Source organism: Parasteatoda tepidariorum, chromosome 5 (assembly GCF_982258835.1).
Source record: "Parasteatoda tepidariorum strain Cologne lab strain chromosome 5, Ptep-v5.0, whole genome shotgun sequence".
Lineage (NCBI taxonomy): Eukaryota > Metazoa > Arthropoda > Arachnida > Araneae > Theridiidae > Parasteatoda > Parasteatoda tepidariorum.
Window position 1 is genome coordinate 2,048,229 of NC_141759.1, and position 18,750 is coordinate 2,066,978.

General features: G+C 38.3%; 2 protein-coding genes across 2 annotated transcripts; both read left to right on the forward strand.

The window, feature by feature from the left end:
- The first annotated feature begins 681 nt into the window (after nt 1-681).
- LOC147808480 (uncharacterized) lies at nt 682-1,203 on the forward strand. Its single transcript, XM_087165065.1, has one exon. The coding sequence runs from the start codon at nt 682-684 to the stop codon at nt 1,201-1,203; it is 522 nt and encodes a 173-aa protein (XP_087021191.1).
- A 253-nt stretch (nt 1,204-1,456) lies between these two features.
- LOC147808481 (uncharacterized) lies at nt 1,457-1,951 on the forward strand. The gene has a single exon (XM_087165066.1). It carries the CDS (start codon nt 1,457-1,459, stop codon nt 1,949-1,951), a length of 495 nt encoding a protein of 164 aa, XP_087021192.1.
- The last annotated feature ends 16,799 nt before the right edge of the window (nt 1,952-18,750 follow it).

Here is an 18,750-nt window from a genome sequence, read left to right on the forward strand (position 1 = left end):
GGCTTTGAGATTCAAATTGTCGTCTTTTACAGTATTTTGGCGAGGGCGAGACAAGAGACACATCAAATGATTGAAAAACGAGGTGACGGCCCTAGTACGAAATACTGGCAAAGCATCCGGATTCTTTTCGAGTGAATCCAGTAACAGATCTAAATCACCTTGTATTTGATAACGATAGTTTGTGAGCCCACCCCGATGAAGCATGTCTTCCCAATAAATTCCATCCTCTTCCAATAGAAAGATTAATTCGGCGAGTTCACAGGGTGGAGGGATTTCTTTTCCATGGTTGCACCCAAACAAGAGTTGTTTAAACCAATTTATCAACGAGGAATGTGACATCTTGATTCCAACGATGCAAATTCCAATGAAATGGATGTGCGCGAGCCGTGTAATATTCAAGAAAATTGCGTGCCATTAAACAATGGAATGTATACATGGCGAAAAATAACATAATATATAGAATCAACATGATTTCAGATTCTTGGTTCACCACATTGTCATTTAAAAAAAAAAAAAAAAAAAAAAAAAAAAAAAAAAAAAAAAAAAAAAAAATTTTTTTTTTTTTTTTTTTTTTTTTTTTTTTTTTTTTTTTTTTTTTTTTTTTTTTTTTTTACGTTGTAGTTAAAGGCTGAGCGTTGAGTCTTACCGGGTTCACAACTCCAATCACACATACATTGAAACATGGCTCATTTAGATTTGGAATTTTTCTTGTTGACTGAATCAGCTATAATGCCAACAACGTCTGACGAATCGTCCCCCGGAGTTGATTTGTATTCTCCAGTGGATGTCGATATTGAGCCAGGTGAGCAAATAATTATTGATACTGGTGTAATTTTTGCCATACTCGATTCGAAAATTGGATTATTGAAGGATAAGCGATCTGTGGTGACCAAACGAAAATTAAAAGTGGATAGTGGCGTTATTGATACTGCATACAGAGGAAGCGTTAAAGTTGCATTGCGAAATGTCGGGGATGAATCGGCGCATATCAAAACTGGCGAGCCCATTGCGCAAATGATTTTACTCTTTTGTCAAAGACCAATCTTACAAAGAGTAAAAAGGATTTCTACCGAAACAGAACGAGGTATAATTGGATTCGGCTATCATCATGAGAAATTGAGCAAACAACCTTATATGGAAGATTTTTCTTCCCATTTCGAAGGATATCAAAATTTGCATAATGGAGTAGATTATATAGCCTAGACAATATTCAATGATCTCAGCTCCTTAAAATTGTTCTGGAGACCTAAATGAAGAATCTAGATACTCCCCCTCTAAGTTAAGACAACGTAAAAAAAAAAAAAAAAAAAAAAAAAAAAAAAAAAAAAAAAAAAAAAAAAAAAAAAAAAAAAATTTTTTTTTTTTTTTTTTTTTTAACCTTTCTTTAAAAGCAGCAGCTGAGTTTTTCCAAATCATAAACTCCTACAACTTTTCCAAATCACACATAGATTAGAACATGGCTCATTTAAATTTAGATTTCCTCTTGCTGAATGAATCAGCAGTATTGCCAACTACGTCTGATGAATTGTCACCCGGTGTTGATTTGTATTCTCCAATGGATGTCGATATTGAGCCAGGTCAGCAAGTAATTATTGATACTTTTGTGGTTTTTTCTCTACCCAATTTCAAAATTGGATTGTTGAAAGATAAGTCATCTGTGGTGACCAAACGAAAATTAAAAGTGGATGCTGGTGTTATTGATACTGGATACAGAGGAAGCGTTAAAGTTGTTTTGCGAAATGTTGGTAATGAATCGGCGCATATCAAAACTGGCGAACCCATTGCGCAAATGATTTTATTGTGTAGCGAAAGGCCAAACCTACGAAGAGTGATGATGATATCTACCAAAGGATTTAAAACGGATTCAAATGAATATGTTTCTCATTACGAAAAATGTAACGAGCAAGAATACCAAGAATCGCTAAACGAGGTGTATGAATATGGAGATTAAGATTAGCTAGGACATTGTAAACATTATACTACAACACTTGCTCTCGCTCTAAGTTAGAACATTGTAAAAAAAAAAAAAAAAAAAAAAAAAAAAAAAAAAAAAAAAAAAATTTTTTTTTTTTTTTTTTTTTTTTTTTTTTTTTTTTTTTTTTTTTTCAATAAAAGGTAAACATTAAGCGTTGATGATCTCAGACTCGTCAGAAATTTTTGAGGCCTTCAACTCGCAACTTTAGAATTTCTTATTGACATTTTTATAGACAAACATGGATGAGGAATCAAGCTCTTTAGATTGCACGACCAACTCAGGTTGGTCAGCAGACTCGGCAACAAGATCTTTTGGTTGCATGAATAGCAGGTCAGGTCGCAGGAACAGGACATTCAGCTGTGACTGGGGATACGACACTTCAGATTGCGGTACGGACTGGGGATACGACTCTTCAGGTTGCGGTACGGACTGTGGAGGGAAGGACTGTGGATGCTGTGGTGGTGAAACAGACTATGGAGAAAGCTTTTCAGATGGCAGTATAGACTCGAAAACATCTTCAGATGGCAGTATAGACTCGAAAACATCTTCAGATGGCAATATAGACTCGAAAACAAAATCTTCAGATGGCAATATAGACTCGAAAACAAAATCTTCAGATGGCAATATAGACTCGAAAACAAAATCTTTTAATTGCATGTCAAACTTGGAAGTGTTACCAAGGAGGAGTAAACGGCTGCAGCAGAAACGCTGTGAAGAGTTTGCAAAGGCAAAATTGTGCTAAAGTCAAACGTCGAGTCTTGATCATCTCAGACTCGTCAGAAATTTTTGGAGCTGTCGCAACTATAGAATTTGTTGAAGGTCCCAACTTTAGAATTTGTTGAAGGTCCCAACTTTAGAATTTGTTAAAGGTCCCAACTTTAGAATATCTTCAAGGTCCATTTTCTTGAAGGTCCCAACTTTAGAATTTCTTGAAGCCCGACTCGCAACTTTAGAATTTCTTGGAACTCGTAATCTTATACAATGTTGGCTCAAGCTCAAACGTCAGTAACATCGTAAAAAAAAAAAAAAAAAAAAAAAAAAAAAAAAAAAAAAAAAAAAAAAAAATTTTTTTTTTTTTTTTTTTTTTTTTTTTTTTTTTTTTTTTTTTGAGGTTGTCTTTTAAAAGCGAGCCTCTCGCCAACACACGTTTTTGTATGATGGGCATCAACAACTTTTGTGCGTTAATCAACAAGCTGCACGAACCTGATCAAGAGCCACCCACTCAACCAAAGTATTTCGATTCCATTTTATATGATGTGCAATCCCTATTACATGTGGCCATCTCGTTGGCCTTGGAGACTGATGAAGAGAAATTATTTAAAGAAATGTGTCGTTTAGCGTGGCACAAATTGGTCACGCATTTAAATGAATTTCTGTATTATGGCTCTACTGACAAAATTACGTTGATACTTTCGTTTGATGGAGATGGCGTACCCATGAAATGGCCCACTCAACGTGCACGGAGAACCAGAAAGGATAACCATTCAATCGCTAGCGGAAAAGCCAAATACCGAGCCGCCTTGTTTGGAACCAACAAAATCTCTCTACAAATTCAGGATTACTTCAAAGAGCGGTTGAAACACTTTGAGTTTTTCAAAGCGCGTGAGCTTCACGTCGTCCTCAGTGGATGCAACGTTCCCGGCGAGGGAGAGCATAAATTGTTTCACATGGCCGAAGCGCTACACTGCAAAAATCCAATCGTTGCGAGCGAAGACCAAGATGTATTTGTCATTGCTTTAATGCGTTTGAATCGCTACGAAACGATTCAAATTTATCGGTATGGTAAATACTACCCCTTCACACAACTCGTCCATGAATGGTTACCCTACTCTCCAAAACAGCTGGAAACGTGCTCTTTTTTGTTTGGAAATGATTTTATCCCCGCTCTGGTGGGCATTACTCCCATCAACGCACCTTATATAACGCAGGCTTTGATTTCCGACGAGGATCAAGATCCACCCTTTGCAATAGCTAGTTTTATTATAAAAATGAAAAAATATTTACGTTATCAGGAGGTGACGCACGGAGATTCAGATTTGATTGATTCGTTTTGGGTGACCTTTTTCTGGTTAAAGGATTATTACACAAAACACACATTTCCTCAAAAGTACATTCAAAATACAATTTTTGACAATTTTGATCGCAATCGTCTGTTGACGGCACTATCGACACCCCGATACTCTCTAGAGTCTTTTGAGCGAGCGCAAACACTCTACCAAAACACCGTCACAGTTCCAGCCTGCTACAAAGAAGCGGAGCGGGCCGTATTTACAAACGAGGTGGATTTCTTGCAAGGTCTATGGACCCAACCCAACCACAGATCGTGCATTTCCTTGCGGTTGAAAAAGTCCTCTACGAACGTGTAGGTGGATTCGACAGCACCAAGCGATAAGGGGTCCGTTTCGCGACAGTCGAGAATACATTGACCAGAATCCAACCCAATACCAATCCGAGAATCCAAAGCCATTGCTTCTTAAGAAACATGGGTCGAAAAGAACCAAATATACCGTCAGCAGCCTCCTTGTATTGCAAACGACGATCCAATTGAATTAAATCCATCACTGGCTCTGGAGCCATCACTACGTGAGAATTGTCATCAAAGACAATCATGCTCTGCTTCCAATCCACATTTTGCAACCATTTCGCTTCGAAACGTTCGGCATGGGGATACTGTTTATAAACGGGCAAGGATTGAACGTGGGACAGCAACTGTGCTGTGAAAATGACATTTTTTGGAAAGGTTAAAATCATTCGAGAGTGATAAAAGGTGTCATTGTAGGGTATCCAAGGTGTTTGATGTAAAATTGCGTTTAGACTCGACATATTCTTTGTTTTTTTAAATGAAACAATCAAGAAATGAATGAGGAAGATTATTCAGACTCGGACAAAAATTCAAACCCTAGTGGAGAGTTGCTAAACGATTGGGCCGATCCTTTTGTCAACAGTTTGCGTCAAATGGATGTGGACAGTGATACTGAATTGATTGTTCCAATTTGTCCCCAGGATGCCCCTGTTTCAAGTCCATATTCATCGGAGGTATTGTCTCCGATATTTGAAGAAATTGAATCAAATAAAGACGATATGGATGATCAAGCCTACATGGCTATTGGTGAGAAAATAACAGGTGAGGTGAAGAATGTAGCAGAGGGTATACAAATTACAACGCAAGATGGTCAAGTTAAAATCAACCATGACGGAAAAATGTTCCTATTTGGCCAGGACAGCCTTTGGCATACGAGTAATGAAGTTTGGGAAGCTTTTCGTCTAGCCAAGAAACGAACCTTAGAAGGCACTGAAAATGAAAATAATCAACTTCCAAATAAACGAATCCAAATTATTAAAAATGATACGATGAAAGGAGTAGAAGTACAATTTCCCGACTCTAAAGCTGCAATTTATTTGCGTTATCGACACTGGTTGTCTGTGGTACGGCGTTATGGAAATTATATAGAATTGGCTAATGGTAAAAAGGTTTTATTGGCAAACAGAGCGACGGGCGATTTGGAAAATAACAAATTCATCGAAAGTTTGCCTTATGATGATGTGACTAAACGGCGGTTGTCTGCGTTAACGTTTGAACTAATGACTGGAAAAGAACATCCAGACATGGGGGAAATTGGCTATTTCTCAGAGCCGACTAGTCCTGGCACCTCTAAACCCTCTACCAGTAACGATAAGCCTAACGAAGAAGAAATGCATACGTAAAAAAAAAAAAAAAAAAAAAAAAAAAAAAAAAAAAATTTTTTTTTTTTTTTTTTTTTTTTTTTTTTTTTTTTTTTTTTACTCACTCTGATGCCTTTAAAAGAAAAACCTTGTTCATGCCAAATCATTCATGTCATTGAGATTCCTTGTTCAACAGTAAAAGCACTGGATTTTTGCAAAAACGGTCAGACTGTCCCGATACTGTTTTGACAGTGTCTGGGTGAATTTGTATCGTATTTAAATCACCGTTACGAGGCATCAGCAACGATCCTTCTTCTCCCACCGAGTAGTAAAACGCAGCCGTGCCTGGTCTAGAAACGCACCATTCCAAACTTGCCTGCGGACCTTGTCGTTGGTAGTTGAGTTTTAGAGAGTTTTTCAATCAGAGAGTTTCAGAGAGTTTTCAAAATGGATCTTTTGAATCGTCTTTAATCAAGATGGAATATTCTTACATTGTTAAACATACACTCGCAGTTCCTGCACTCGCCAAAGCCATTCAGGATCTCGAAACAGACAGCGGAGCGTTAAACCTCATAACACCTGATTGGGAAAATAAGCTAAATGAAAATGAGGCGTATAAACTTCATAAAGAAAACGGCGTTTTATTTTCCAAGGGTCATACCAGCAGTAATGAAAAGACATTTACTCGCAACATTATCAAACCATGTATGATGCATAAGGTTATTCTCGTGGGATGTTTTACATATGATAAAACAAAAGAATCGGAAGGACACACGTCTTTTGTGGCTCGCGACTGTTACCCATTACAAGTCATTGGAGATGCCATGAGAGAAAATCCAACTCAAAAATTACATGATGGTGCTCGATTATTTATGGATTACTGCGATCCAGCATTGTGTCACACGTGTTATGAAGCGCATTTGTCGAGAAACGTACCGTTAGACTTTGAACGAAATTGGTGTGTGACTAAATTGAGAGTTTTTAATGGTAAAGATTTAAAACACGCCTTCAAAAAACCTCTGGAAGCGAGTTTAACAAAGATGGGATCTTTTTTAGCCATTTGTCAAATTACTATTAGGAGCAGAACAACTTTTGGAGATGATAAATACAAAATTGGTGGGACAATCCAAAACATGATTGTATTTCAAGAATCTGCAATAAAACCATGCCCCAATATGGTGTTTTTGGATCCAATCACACCAGCTATTGAATTTCCATCAGAGGATGCACACATGGAAGAAGAAATACAAAACATTACGTAAAAAAAAAAAAAAAAAAAAAAAAAAAAAAAAAAAAAAAATATATTTTTTTTTTTTTTTTTTTTTTTTTTTTTTTTTTTTTTTTTTTTTTTTTTACTCTGATGCCTTTAAAAGAAAAATCTTGTTCATGCCAAATCATTCATGTCTTTGCGATTCCTTGTTCAACAGTAACAGCACTGGATTTTTGCAAAAACGGTCAGACTGTCCCGATACTGTTTTGACAGTGTCTGGGTGAATTTGTATCGTATTTAAATCACCGTTACGAGGCATCAGCAACGATCCTTCTTCTCCCACCGAGTAGTAAAACGCAGCCGTGCCTGGTCTAGAAACGCACCATTCCAAACTTGCCTGCGGACCTTGTCGTTGGTAGCGCGTCCACAAAATACATTTTAACCATTTGTCTGGAGGGATCACCTTTTCCACACCGAGTGTCACCACTGATTTGATTGGAACCGACGGAACGCGTACAGCATCTTTGGCCACGTACAAAGCATACAAGTCCATCAAGTACGAAACTGCAACTCTTTCACAAGCTAGCATTAAATATTCTTCTCGTGTTTCAGAATCCATCAAGACGAGTGTCGCGCATTTCAAATTGCAATCGGGGCATCCATGACTGACCAATGGAACCACCCCGCTTATGGAGTCGGGTATCACAAACATGTTGAAACGCTCACTGAAAGCCAACAAGAGTTTCCTTTGTTGGTGGATGAATGGCTTAAAAAACCTAAAAATTTGAAAGTCATTGTGGCGGGTGGACCGGGCACTGGGAAATCCTATACCGTCATGACTTGTTTGGATTTTATCAAAATTCCTCAATTACGCATGGCTCCTACGGCAAGAGTGGCGAGTCGAATGAATGGAAGCACGATTCATTCCGCCATGAGATTAAATTGGGGCAAAGGATCCGTCTTGAACAATTTGGAGAAGGAATTGGTTGAGGAAGCTGATACAGAAGAGTGTTTAAAGAAAAGCGCTTGCCTCCTCGAGGAATTCAACTGTCCATTCGAGCCGAAAATTGTGGTGATTGATGAAGTGGGTATGGTTGCATTTTGGTTGGTGGAATGGATATTTGAGTACTTTTTTAAGCGCCCGGATCCCGTGTTGTGCATCATGATGGGTGACCCCAATCAACTGCGACCCGTAAGGTCTATACACAACATGTTTACGGCGGGTGTCAAATCTGAAACCAAACGCATCGATTTAATGCAAAGCAAGCGTTTTGAAAAAGAGTATGAGGAAATTATTGAGAATTTGAGGTCATTTGTAGACAAAGAGGATGAGACTGGACTCTTTACATTTCTAGTGACTCATTATCCAGTGGTGGAAAATATCGACACGACACTATTGGCGAAATGCACACGAGCTCTGGCCTACTTGAAATCCTCCGTAGAAACGTACAACAATTTTTATTTGACGCAGTTGGTAAAAGGTCCACGACTGCGCTTGTGGCGAAAATCTAAAACCCATTCGGGTAACGCATACGTGGACGTAAAGTCAGGATGTCATGTTTTCCTTCTCCAAAATGGAGTTTCCACAGTTTCAAATGGTACGTCTCTGATATTTGAGCGCTTCAATGAAGAAAAGGATTGCATCGAATGTAAAAATGTCGCAGACAACAGCACAGTAATAATTCAAAGAAACTCCAAAGGAGATTTTCCAATTATGGTTGGGTATGCGGGTACTATACACAAGTTTCAAGGGGATACAATGGACGATGCCGCAATAGCCATCAACTTTAACGGAAGTCGTGATTTGAATTTGGTATATACGGCATTGAGCAGAGTCAGGAGCATGAATCAAATTGTCGCAGTAGAAATTTAAAAAGTGTTGAGACACAGTCTATCAAGAACGTATCTCAGACTCGTCAGAATTTCTTGAAGCCCTCCAACTCGCAACTTTAGAATTTCTTGGAACTCGCAACTTTAGATAATACTGGCTCAAGTTCAACCGTCAATAGAACATTGTAAAAAAAAAAAAAAAAAAAAAAAAAAAAAAAAAAAAAAAAAAAAAAAAAAAAAAAATTTTTTTTTTTTTTTTTTTTTTTTTTTTTTTTTTTTTAACGTTGTATGTGAAAGTCAAACGTCAAGCATTGTTGATCTCATACTCGTCAGACTTTCTTGAAGCCCTCCAGCTCGCAAGGCCCTCCAGCTTTTAGAATTTCCTGGAGCTCGCAACTTTAGAATTTCTTGGAGCCCTCCAACTTGCAACTGTGGAATTTCTCGAAGCCCTCCAACTTGCAACTGTAGAATTTCTTGAAGCCCTCCAACTCTTAACTTTAGAATTTGTTGAAGGTCCCAACTTTAAAATTTATTGAAGCTCTCAACCTTATACAATATTGACTCAAGCTCAAACGTCTACAACCTCGTCAAAAAAAAAAAAAAAAAAAAAAAAAAAAAAAAAAAAAAAAATTTTTTTTTTTTTTTTTTTTTTTTTTTTTTTTTTTTTTTTAACGTTGTATGTGAAAGTCAAACGTCAAGCATTGTTGATCTCATACTCGTCAGAATTTCTTGAGGCCCTCCAGCTCGCAAGGCCCTCCAGCTTTTAGAATTTCCTGGAGCTCGCAACTTTAGAATTTCTTGGAGCCCTCCAACTTGCAACTGTGGAATTTCTCGAAGCCCTCCAACTTGCAACTGTGGAATTTCTCGAAGCCCTCCAACTTGCAACTGTAGAATTTCTTGAAGGCCTCCAACTCTTAACTTTAGAATTTGTTGAAGGTCCCAACTTTAAAATTTATTGAAGCTCTCAACCTTATACAATATTGACTCAACATATTGACTCAACATATTGACTCAAGTTCAAACGTGTACAACCTCGTCAAAAAAAAAAAAAAAAAAAAAAAAAAAAAAAAAAAAAAAAAAAAAAAAAAAAAATTTTTTTTTTTTTTTTTTTTTTTTTTTTTTTTTTTTTTTTTTACGTTGTATGTTAAAGTCAGACGTTGAGCTCGTAACTTTGGAATTTCTTGGAGCTCGCAACTTTAGATGTTGTTGCATCGGGTCGATACTCTCAGCTCATCAAAATTTTCCAAAGCTCTCACAGCTTGTAAAATTTTAAATTCTCTCCAGTGACCATGCCAATTTAAACTTGACGCCGCTACATCCCCATCTAAAACTTTTCAACGTTGTTTCAGTTTTAAATTGTAAAAATCATCTACGGCCTCTGCCACTGATCCAGCCAACTCGCAAATGTTTTATTTTAAAATATCTACTTCAAAATTCGCCTCTTCTCTTTCGAGTTCAGTCTCGACAACTTCCGTTTTGCTTTCTGATGGCTTTGTTGAGATGGAAAGTAATAACGTTACGACGTAATCACTTATGGCTTTCATCTGCTGAGTCACCTGAGCCCGGATGGGATGATTTATTTTCAAGGTATCCTTTTCCTTTTCCAACATTTGTTTAATTGTATGCACTACACACCGCAATTCCAATTCAATTGCATCTTCATCCTGTTTCACACTGGCTTGATAGGCTTGGAATGCTCTCTTCAAATGTTCATCGTGAACCACTGGTTGTAACATGGGCGTGAGCACTTTTTCGTGAATGTAACGACACATGACCCCCGCAATCATATCCACCATTGAGTTTGTAGCTTTAACCTGTTTCACGCTTAAAAGGGATTGGATGATTGTATTTGCTGCCGTATACATGTACATGAAATCGTTTTCTGAACCAGTTTTGCGAACCGCTTCGATGACGGATTTTCCCATCGGGAGTTGATTCATCAATTTTTCCATATACGTTGTGAAATATTGCTTTTGGGCATTCATCAGTTGTTGACTAATATCGTCTCTTTCCGTCAAACCTGCTTCAAGATCAAGCAATACGTCCGAGGGTTTAATCTGTTTGGTGGGGGGTTCTTCGTCTTCTGATGACGCATCCTCTTCGTGCGCACGCTTCATCTTTGTTTAAAAGAATGGCTCGTTTTCTCGATCAGACTTTGTCTTTTCATACGCCTCGTGACCCGCTGTTACGGCTCGTCGGGTTACTTTACGATTTTTCAACGCCTCCACCAAAGGATCGTCCCATTTCGGCACATTGTCGGTGACTTGCGAGTATGTTTCCAATTTGTAATCTGGAGCCAGTTCCAGTGTCCAATCACCCCCCTCGTGCTTCAAAAGCAATCCATTGGAACGAGGCGATTCGGGCCATCCTGGAAGGGTTACATGATGGGGATTGGAAACGATGGTTCCTCGGTATTTTTCAGGTACTCCGAGATCGTTTTTGCCGATATAACAGGCTGGAAATGCGTACATTAATTGATTTTTCCATACGAGGGGCGTCGACCCGGGTTGCCAGTGACGCGTGATCCACCGACACCACTCCATACGATTAGGTTGAAGGGACGATTCCATTTTTAATTTTCCAAACCAAGAGGATGACACGCGATAATTGTAAATTTTCGCTTTAAACGATTCCTTTTCCAAAAAAAACACTTGCATGTAATCGAAAGGAAATTCTTGTCCAATTTGCAAGGATCCATCGCGCACCTGGTCTCGGAGGGGAGCAATCACCTTTTTGGGATCCACGTTACTGTAGTGTAAAAACGTTACGGGATTATGATCCAACAAGTAAAAATAGGCATAGAGTTGCACGTCCATAGGTTCCTCCGGGGGGTTTTTAAACGCACTGACGCACGCATTGTAACCCTTGCCATAGGTGTAGTCGTCCAATTCCTCTATCCTGACTCCAAATTGACCGAGTGTGGGATCACACACACACCCAAAACCAGATTTGTAGCGAGCTTTTTTCAACGGTTTTCCTGTAATGGCGTCAAACGTGCAAGGTCTCTTGAAGCATTTTTTCTCATAGTGCCGACGTATGTAATTTTTGTCGAGCCCATCCGACTCGTTCAACTGGTGCCCGCTCAGCTCGTCGGGTTCACACGGATAATATTTCATGCGATCCACGACTGACATTTTTTGGCATTCGAAATTCTTCGTGGGTACAAAACCCTCCGCACAAATGCATTTTTGCAATTGTATACTGAAATATCCGTTGGGCCGACACGCCACATCGACGGTGCAGTTGCCTCCGAAATGGGTTTGGGTGACGAGATTTGGATTTAAACATACGCAGGCCGCAAACGACTTGCCACGATGCGAAACGAGCGTCCACGTGCCAGTTTCGGGATAACAGTCTTCGCCTCTCAACAGTTGAGGAACGCATAAGTTATTCACGCAAATGTCGTGTTTTTTACAGTCTGATGTGTGTGTGCATGTGTCGGGGGAAGAGGTTTCGGCGTGTTTTGGGAGGAGAGGCCACTTTGAAAAGGGAGTACGAGGCGTTTGCGAGGCGTAATAAATGACGATTACAGCATACAAAAATATTAGAATCCAAAAACGCATTGCTTTGTTAATAAATGTAAACCTTTTGATACGCTTTATCGCTGTAAAACAACCCAATGTTTGAATGGGCGGCATCCTGTAGACGCAACCAAGTCAAGAGTTTACATTTGGTTTGTAAATTTCGCACAGACTTTAAATACTGATCCACACTATACATTTTTGTTTCATTGGGTTCTCTCCACAATACCTTGAATCATCTTCTCCACCACCACCATCAGTTCTTTATCGCAAGAATTGACAGTCTCGTAGGGTTTAACGTAAATACGCAAATCATAACCGTCGTCCATGTTGATGGTGACATTATCGTCCACCCCCATCAAGAGTATGTTTTGACTGTACCTTTTTCGATACATGTCGCGCACGTGCTCCGATGCCTTGAGATAATTGTAAAATTTTTTAGAATATTCGCACTCTGTTCGTCCAAAGAGTGTGTGGGCGCATTCGGCCACGTCCGGCAAATACGCATTCACCATGTCTTTCACGTAGGCGTCTTTGCCATGACTCCACAAGATAATGTCTGCTTGGATCAATTTTAAAAACTGCAATAACGTTTTCAATTTGGGGCGAGGGTGGAATTTTCTGGCACTGTGAAACCCCAGGGTCAAATCCATATCCAGTACGCAAACGTACTTTGGACTCATGTCGCTTTTTTCTCTGTAAACAAAGAACATGAGCTCAAAATGCACGATCCGAGCAGAAGATCGTATTCAAAGTATAATTCGGCACCTCACAAATTCAAATTTCACGGCGGCAGATTGCCCCATTCATCCTAGAAAACCTTGCATGTTGCTGTTGAATAATTTCAACGCGGAGCGATTTCACTGCTTGTACGCGAATCGATCCACCGTTTGGAAATCGTACACGATAGATCAATCTTGCGATATACCCGAACACTTTGACGAAATGATGAAAATGAAAGAATGGTTGGGGAGTCAATACGTGTTGCCGTTTTCAGGTCATCTTCGAGAATCATCCGGTTACACGATCGGCATGTTTCGACAAGCTATTGATTTGTATCCACCCAGTAAATTGCAGCGTGTTTCGTTCAAAGAGTGTGCCTACGCAACCATTGTATTGTTTTGTGCCGCCTGCCATCAATTGGGGGGCGCGGTACCAGATTTAAAACATTTTTTGTTTTTATACACGGAAAAGCATCCTGTTTTGTGTGATATGGGAAGTTATAACGTGGAGAATCGTATTCGGTTAAAAGGAAACGCACCTCACTTTAATGAAAAAAAATGGAGACGATTTATGGAAAAGAAAACCATACGAGATGTCATTCGATATCTCAAACTGGAATTTATGACCATGTTTAATCAAAAGAAAAAGAAGGGTCAACGATGCATTTTGAACGAGACTGAAGAGGTATTTGACACGGAAACGCATATGCTCTTGTGTCAAAGTAATCAAAAGAGCCTAATTCAAGTATTGCGAGACTTTGCACATTTGATGCCAGACGTTTACTTGAGAGAAAATATCATTTTGGAATGGGTCAAAAAACTTGGCTACAACGCAACGTAAAAAAAAGCCCTCAACTCGTAACTTTGGAATTTCTTGGCTCAAGTTCAAACGTCAGAAGCATCGTTAAAAAAAAAAAAAAAAAAAAAAAAAAAAAAAAAAAAAAAAAAAAAAAAAAATTTTTTTTTTTTTTTTTTTTTTTTTTTTTTTTTTTTTTTTTTTGACGTTGTAGTTTAAAGCCAGACGTTTAGTCTTATGATCTCAGACTCGTCAGAATTTCTTGAAGCCCTCCAACTTGCAACTTTAGAATTTCTGGGGCCTCGCAACTTTAGAATTTCTCGGAGCTCACAACTTTAGAATTTTTCGGAGCTTAGAATTTTTCGGAGCTCACAACTTTAGAATTTTTCGGAGCTCACAACTTTAGAATTTCTCGGAGCTCGCAACTCTAGAATTTCTTGGAGCTCGCGACTTTAGATAATACTGGCTCAAGTTCAAACGTTAGTAGCATCGTTAAAAAAAAAAAAAAAAAAAAAAAAAAAAAAAAAAAAAAAAATTTTTTTTTTTTTTTTTTTTTTTTTTTTTTTTTTTTTTTTTTTTTTTTGACGTTGTAGTTTAAAGCCAGACGTTTAGTCTTATGATCTCAGACTCGTCAGAATTTCTTGAAGCCCTCCAACTTGCAACTTTAGAATTTCTGGGGCCTCGCAACTTTAGAATTTCTCGGAGCTCACAACTTTAGAATTTTTCGGAGCTTAGAATTTTTCGGAGCTCACAACTTTAGAATTTTTCGGAGCTCACAACTTTAGAATTTCTCGGAGCTCGCAACTCTAGAATTTCTTGGAGCTCGCGACTTTAGATAATACTGGCTCAAGTTCAAACGTTAGTAGCATCGTTAAAAAAAAAAAAAAAAAAAAAAAAAAAAAAAAAAAAAAAAAAAAAAAAAAAAAAATTTTTTTTTTTTTTTTTTTTTTTTTTTTTTTTTTTTTTTTTTTTTTTTTTTACGTTGTAGTTTAAAGTCAGGTTTTAATCTTTGCTCGTCCAGCTCAAACATTTTCCGGAGCAATGTGTTTGCACAGTTAATAAAGCCAACCATGGCAGAAGATTACAAGACGCTTGTACTGCATTTACTCTCCAAAAGGCAATATCCCATACTGAAGGATATCGTTGTCATGGATATCCATTACAAATTGTTGCCAGAAAATGCAGATTTTGACGTAGTACATGCATATGATAAACGATCGCATGACGCCATGTACACGTTGTCACAACATGCGGATCCATTTCGCTTTTCCTATCTCGTCGGTAACGAAAACATGTTTTATGTGCATGAGACGGATCATTTCGACACCACGTCCTTACCGCTACACTGTCAACGAGTCAAATTGAATCGCTATTATGTGGACGTGATCCAAAATCAGACGAGTGAAACCTTTGAAGAAGAGCTATACCATTTTATAACACTTTTAAATTTTGACATTCCAACCCTCTCTCCTTTGTTGGGTTTGGACACTATCACTTGCACTCGGATGTTACCTAAATTTATCAAGCTTTGGGTTTTCAAATACGATGCGCAAAATTTTCAAAAATGTCCAGTTTCCAAAGGACTCGAAACTTGTTTTGGTCCTCCCGAAACTACAGGTGTGATTCCCGTTCGTGTGCTGAGGGGTAAATTGTCCCCCTGCACCTCCCACGCAAAAATTTTATCGTTAAATAATGATTTTCCAACAAAGCTCAAACATCCGTATTTAATGCATTACAGCCCTCTGCACAAGACACTCTTTCCGTTGGTTTACAATCCGCTCGAAAACCCATTATTGGTATTTTAAACTAAACATGTAACGATCCCTCTCGCTACCATCCGGAGGGAATTTTTTGTATCTTCGTTTTGCATCGTAATGACGACACACCTTGTAAACGCCCGCGCAAACACTTTCTTTCGGCAGATTGACATTGGAGTTGTCACTCTCGTCGTTGGATGCATCGATGGAAAAGACAGACTCGTCATCAGACACCTCGGACATGACTGGAGATCCAACAAAAGCTTTCATTTTCAAATGTTTTCGATTACCCGGTTGGGGTCTGTAATACTTGCGAACATAGTTTGTGGCATCCGGATACGCCTTTTCCCACGCCTCCTCTGGAACCACCGTCGCTTTTTGGTCCACATAGTTTTTGTAGGCCGAAAAACTTCTAAAGAAGGGTTTCAATTTTGAAAGGGGTACCAAGCCATTTTTCCCCAGATGTTCAATGTGTGACAATGAAAAAACTTTTTTCATATCGTCCTTGTAATCTGCAAAATAGTCGAGCATTGACTCGTACGCGTAGAACGCTGGAATTTTGCGAGGAGGAAAGGGTGGAGGTTTTACATATTTACGAGGCTTTGCTTTCTTGGTAATCTTGTTTCCTTTTGCACGTGGCATCCTTTATTTGTAAACAATCTCCCCGTAGTGAAAGAGGTTAAAAAAGGGAGACTTTTGCATTTTGTCGTGATTATCGTAATGCGCGTGATGATAATTTTGAAAAGTTTCCCAGTGCGCTAAAAAGTGACACGTGTAGATAAACAGCATTTGCCACGTGGTGTTGTGTCTAAAGTATTCTGCTGGATTATGGCAAGTCTCATCCAACAAAGTAAAGTTTATGGTGCCTCGTGCCTCGTCGACCATGTTATTGTTTCGACACACATTATCACAATAACTGTTTAGCGTCGCATTAAATTCATAAAGATTGAAAACCACATGAAAACCTTTTCTCTCATCAGGCGTTTTACGTTTATTAGTTTCGGCGTACGACGTGAAAATTTCCTTTGGGCCATTGGGTTCGAAAAGATAATAAAATGTCAAATTATAATTTTCCAAGTCCTTGATGGGACGCCCAAATATGACATTGAGCATGGGAATCCACTCGGCCAACACCATATGAATTTGATGAAATTCTGTAGCAGAGTACTTATCCGCAATGTCCCGACATATGGTCCAAGCATCTTGCCACGTGCCGACGTGATTCGATGAGGTGCGACGACAACTTTGGGAATCGTGGTGATCAATCGATCGTTGCATCTTGATTTTTTTAAAAAAAAGACAACTATGTGGGCCGCCTGGCTCCTTTTTTTAATCATCTGGATGTGTTTCTGGTGGATACCAGAGGATTTTAAAACAAAATCAAAAATTCAAGTACGTGAACCCATTTTGCAGCAAAATTGTACAGACAAACGCATGTTTTGCGTAGACGATTGTAGTTTCCTGTGCGTGGAAAAATCTACCCGATGCGTGGGGGGCGTGTGTGTAACAGATGGTCGAACACCCATTGAATGCAATGAAGAAAAAGGCGGTCGATTGATGTTGACAAATGACGACGTGGCGCGATGGATTTGCCTCTGTACCGATGAAACTTTTTGGTCGGGACCTGCATGTGATACACTCAATCCCGATGTATGCGAACAAGGAGCGTTTTTATACAATGGACGAGAGAGTTTTTTGTGTCTCTGCCCCAATCCATACAAAAGGTTCACCGTCAACGGAAAACCACATTGTTTAGAAAAGTTTATGAGTAATTTCTTTACAGAGCCAGAAGTTACAGAGATGGGACCTCACATGGTATAGTTTGAAATGCCTCGTCGTGGATCTTTAGGTACACTCTAGCGTGGGTACTTGGACTCAACGCGCAACTTTACAATTTCTTGAAGCTCTCAACCTTTGACAATATTGGCCCAAGTTCAAACGTCAGCAACATCGTAAAAAAAAAAAAAAAAAAAAAAAAAAAAAAAAAAAAAAAAAAAAATTTTTTTTTTTTTTTTTTTTTTTTTTTTTTTTTTTTTTTTTTTTTTTTTTACAATGTGAGCCATTTTAAATTTTCGTTGCAAATCCAATTTAAAAGCTTCGTGACAACATCCTTCGAAAAGCATTCACACACAATGAAATGATCTCGCTTACAATCATACAACAAATTTTTAAAATCATCGGGTGGGTTCACAAAGATAACGCTCATGTAATCATCATCGTTAGTCTCCACGCTCAAAAATCCATCACTACCCACACATTGCTTCAGATTCACTTTGAGAATACCGGTCGTCTTGCAATTTAAAATCACGCTCTTTTCATTCATTTCCTTGAAACTGATTAAAGGACCAATGGCATTACATTTTTCACATTGTCCATTGCCGACAAAGATCGTTTTGAAAACATTATCCAAAACTTCACTCATAGCAATTTTAACAACCAACGTTGCAAAACTACCCACAATTTCAGCTAAATCGGCTTCGGCCAGGTCTATAATCCATTCATGTTCCTTTTTTTCACCATGCTTCAACAGGAAGCTTTCAAATGCTTCATGGAGAGGAAGATTGTCGCAAACCATGTGAAATCTTCCATATTCTGTGTTACAATATACGTTTCCATACGTCCCGATCTTGACGTTGTAATTCAAGTAGGGTAGCCCCCAATATGCACCTAGCAATGTAATTTTCATGTTTTAAAAAAGCGCCTTTATTATGTAACGTTTTTTCATGGGACAAGCCAAATGGCGATGTTTGGACAAACGGTTTAAATTGACGGCGCTTATATATTTTTTTCTGCTCAAGTATTTTTTCGACTCTCGTCCATATGGTAATTCCATATTCGAAGACCGTCAGCTTGAAACTGGGTATAGCAGAAAACTGCAAAAATATATAAGCACTTCTCAGAACGAAAAAGTACTTGTGCGGGCAAATGTTTGATTTATCATAGGAAAATTTGGAAATTTGGAAAATGGGGAAAACGCAAAACATTTCCATTTTCGAGTCTGTAAATGTTATGTTTTGCTATTGAAAGATGAAAAAACTGATTAAAAAAACTATACAACTTATTCAAAATTAATGTAAAAATCACATTTAAAAGCTATTAAAATAGGATTTTAAGTTTAAAAGTTTGATTATAAATTTTAACTTTTAAACGATTCATGGTACCAAAAGGATTGGTACCTTGAATCGTTTAAAAGTCTCAGCTAGACGGGGGGTACTTTTAAACTCAAAATTCGAAATCGGCATGTTTTTACAGTCTCAATTACATAATTTTTCTACC